At 58.5% G+C, this 1910-nt stretch overlaps 1 protein-coding gene across 1 annotated transcript; it reads left to right on the top strand.

The window, feature by feature from the left end:
• Positions 1-256: 256 nt before the first annotated feature.
• Positions 257-1024, top strand: LOC124686866 (dehydration-responsive element-binding protein 1H-like). The gene has a single exon (XM_047220754.1). It carries the CDS (start codon positions 257-259, stop codon positions 1022-1024), a length of 768 nt encoding a protein of 255 aa, XP_047076710.1.
• The last annotated feature ends 886 nt before the right edge of the window (positions 1025-1910 follow it).

Below are 1910 nucleotides of genomic sequence, written 5' to 3'. Positions count from 1 at the left end.
TGCTTCACACGGCAAAGCCCTCCACAGCGTGACACGTCCCCCGGAAAAGAACATTCGATTCCAGCTGTTCCCTCGCCTGGCTTTGCTTACGGACTGCACCGCCGACAACCTCCCGCGTTAAGTACAACGCAAACCTATAAATGCGCACACGAACGAGCTCGACACTAGCTACCACTCTCACTCCCTCAGTCGAGCTCAAGCCTCAAGCTAGCAACCAGCCCTCCACCACCGAGCTATCAATCGGCAATTGGCAGCCATGGACATGAGCCTTGAGCACTCGAGCTCTCCCTCCTCCTCCTCCACGTCCGAGCACGTTGGCGCGGCGCAGTGGCCTTGGCCACCGAAGCGCCCCGCGGGGCGCACCAAGTTTCGGGAGACGCGTCACCCGGTGTTCCGCGGAGTGCGCCGCCGCGGCAGCGCCGGGCGGTGGGTCTGCGAGGTGCGCGTCCCTGGGCTGCGCGGCACACGCCTCTGGCTTGGCACCTACGTCGCCGCCGACGCGGCCGCGCGCGCGCACGACGCTGCCATGCTCATGCTCCGCGGCCGCTCCGCCGCGTGTCTCAACTTCCCGGACTCCGCGTGGCTGCTCGATGTGCCGCCCTCGTTCGCCGACCTCGCCGACATCAGGCGAGCGGCCGTCAAGGCCGTTGCGGACTTCCTGCGCTGCCGGGACGCCGCTAGCGCTTCTGCCGCCGCTGCGGTCCAGGAAGTCACCTCAAGCGTGTCCGCGCCGTCGTCAGTGGCATGCAGTGCCCGTTCCCGCTCGTCGGAGATGGCGCAGACTTTGGCAGATGCTGCTTTTGAGGCGCCAAGTGCGGCACTGGACTGCGACGTGTTCGATCTCGACTGCCTGTTTGGGGAAACGGACTTGGACGCGTATTACTACGCGAGCCTTGCGCAGGGGCTTCTCATGGATCCCCCGCCGCCGCCGGCCACCGGGGCATACAGCTGGGGCCAGGACAACGGAGACTTCGGCGACGGCGGGGCCGGAGCCGGAGCTGATGTCGCGCTCTGGAGCTACTAGCTAGCAAAGGAGACTTCCAGCATGATTACGCCGTCGTCGTGACGCACCGCCGGTCGGGATGATGTTCTCGCCAGTAATGCAGATCAGTTTCAACTCAGGTTATTCGCGTCTCCCACTCTTGGCAACCAGACGTACATGCAGCAGCTTCTCGTCGGTCAAGCTGCTGAAGCTACCAGCAGAAGGCAGAAGGGAAACAGTCACTGTGCCGCGCTCTCACGCGCTGACACTGCAACTCTTGACTCTTCTTCCTTCCCTGTCTATCCGCCCGTCCTTACCGGTACCCTGACTATGTGGGACGAACTGGTTCGATCGATTTGATGTAGTGTCCCTTTTGTTGCATATTTTGAACAGTCACTGGTGAGGTGCCATGGGCACGCAAGATTGACCTTTAGGCGATATTGCATGATCACTTGGAATAAAAACTGGAAGTTGCGAGAAATTCTAAATTCGTTACCCCAAAAGTTCAGCTAGTCGCAGTAGATAAGTTCATCAAGTGGATTGAAGCAAAGCTAGTTACAACAGCAGAGCCGACGGCTGCGGTGAACTTTGTGGAGTCGATCGTTTTCCGCTTTAGTATGCCTCATAGTACCATCACAGACAATGGCTCTAACTTCACCTCAGGAGAATTCAAGAAATACTATGGTAAACTTGGCATCCAACTGAAGTTCGCCTCGGTGGCGCACCCGCAAATGAACGGACAAGTTGAAAAATCTAACGGGCTCATTTGCAGTGGAATCAAAAAATGGTTGCTAACACCGTTAAAAAGGGCCAAGGGCGCTTAGGTTGATGAACTCCCCTCTGTCGTGTGGAGCTTACGAACAACTCCAAATACGGCTACGCGGAAACTCCTTTCTTCCTGCTCCATGGCGTTGAAGCCAGTCGAAGT

The sequence above is a fragment of the Lolium rigidum genome, chromosome 2, assembly GCF_022539505.1.
Source record: "Lolium rigidum isolate FL_2022 chromosome 2, APGP_CSIRO_Lrig_0.1, whole genome shotgun sequence".
Lineage (NCBI taxonomy): Eukaryota > Viridiplantae > Streptophyta > Magnoliopsida > Poales > Poaceae > Lolium > Lolium rigidum.
The sequence above is the reverse complement of the archived record's forward strand: the minus strand, read 5'-3'. Positions and strand labels throughout refer to the sequence as shown.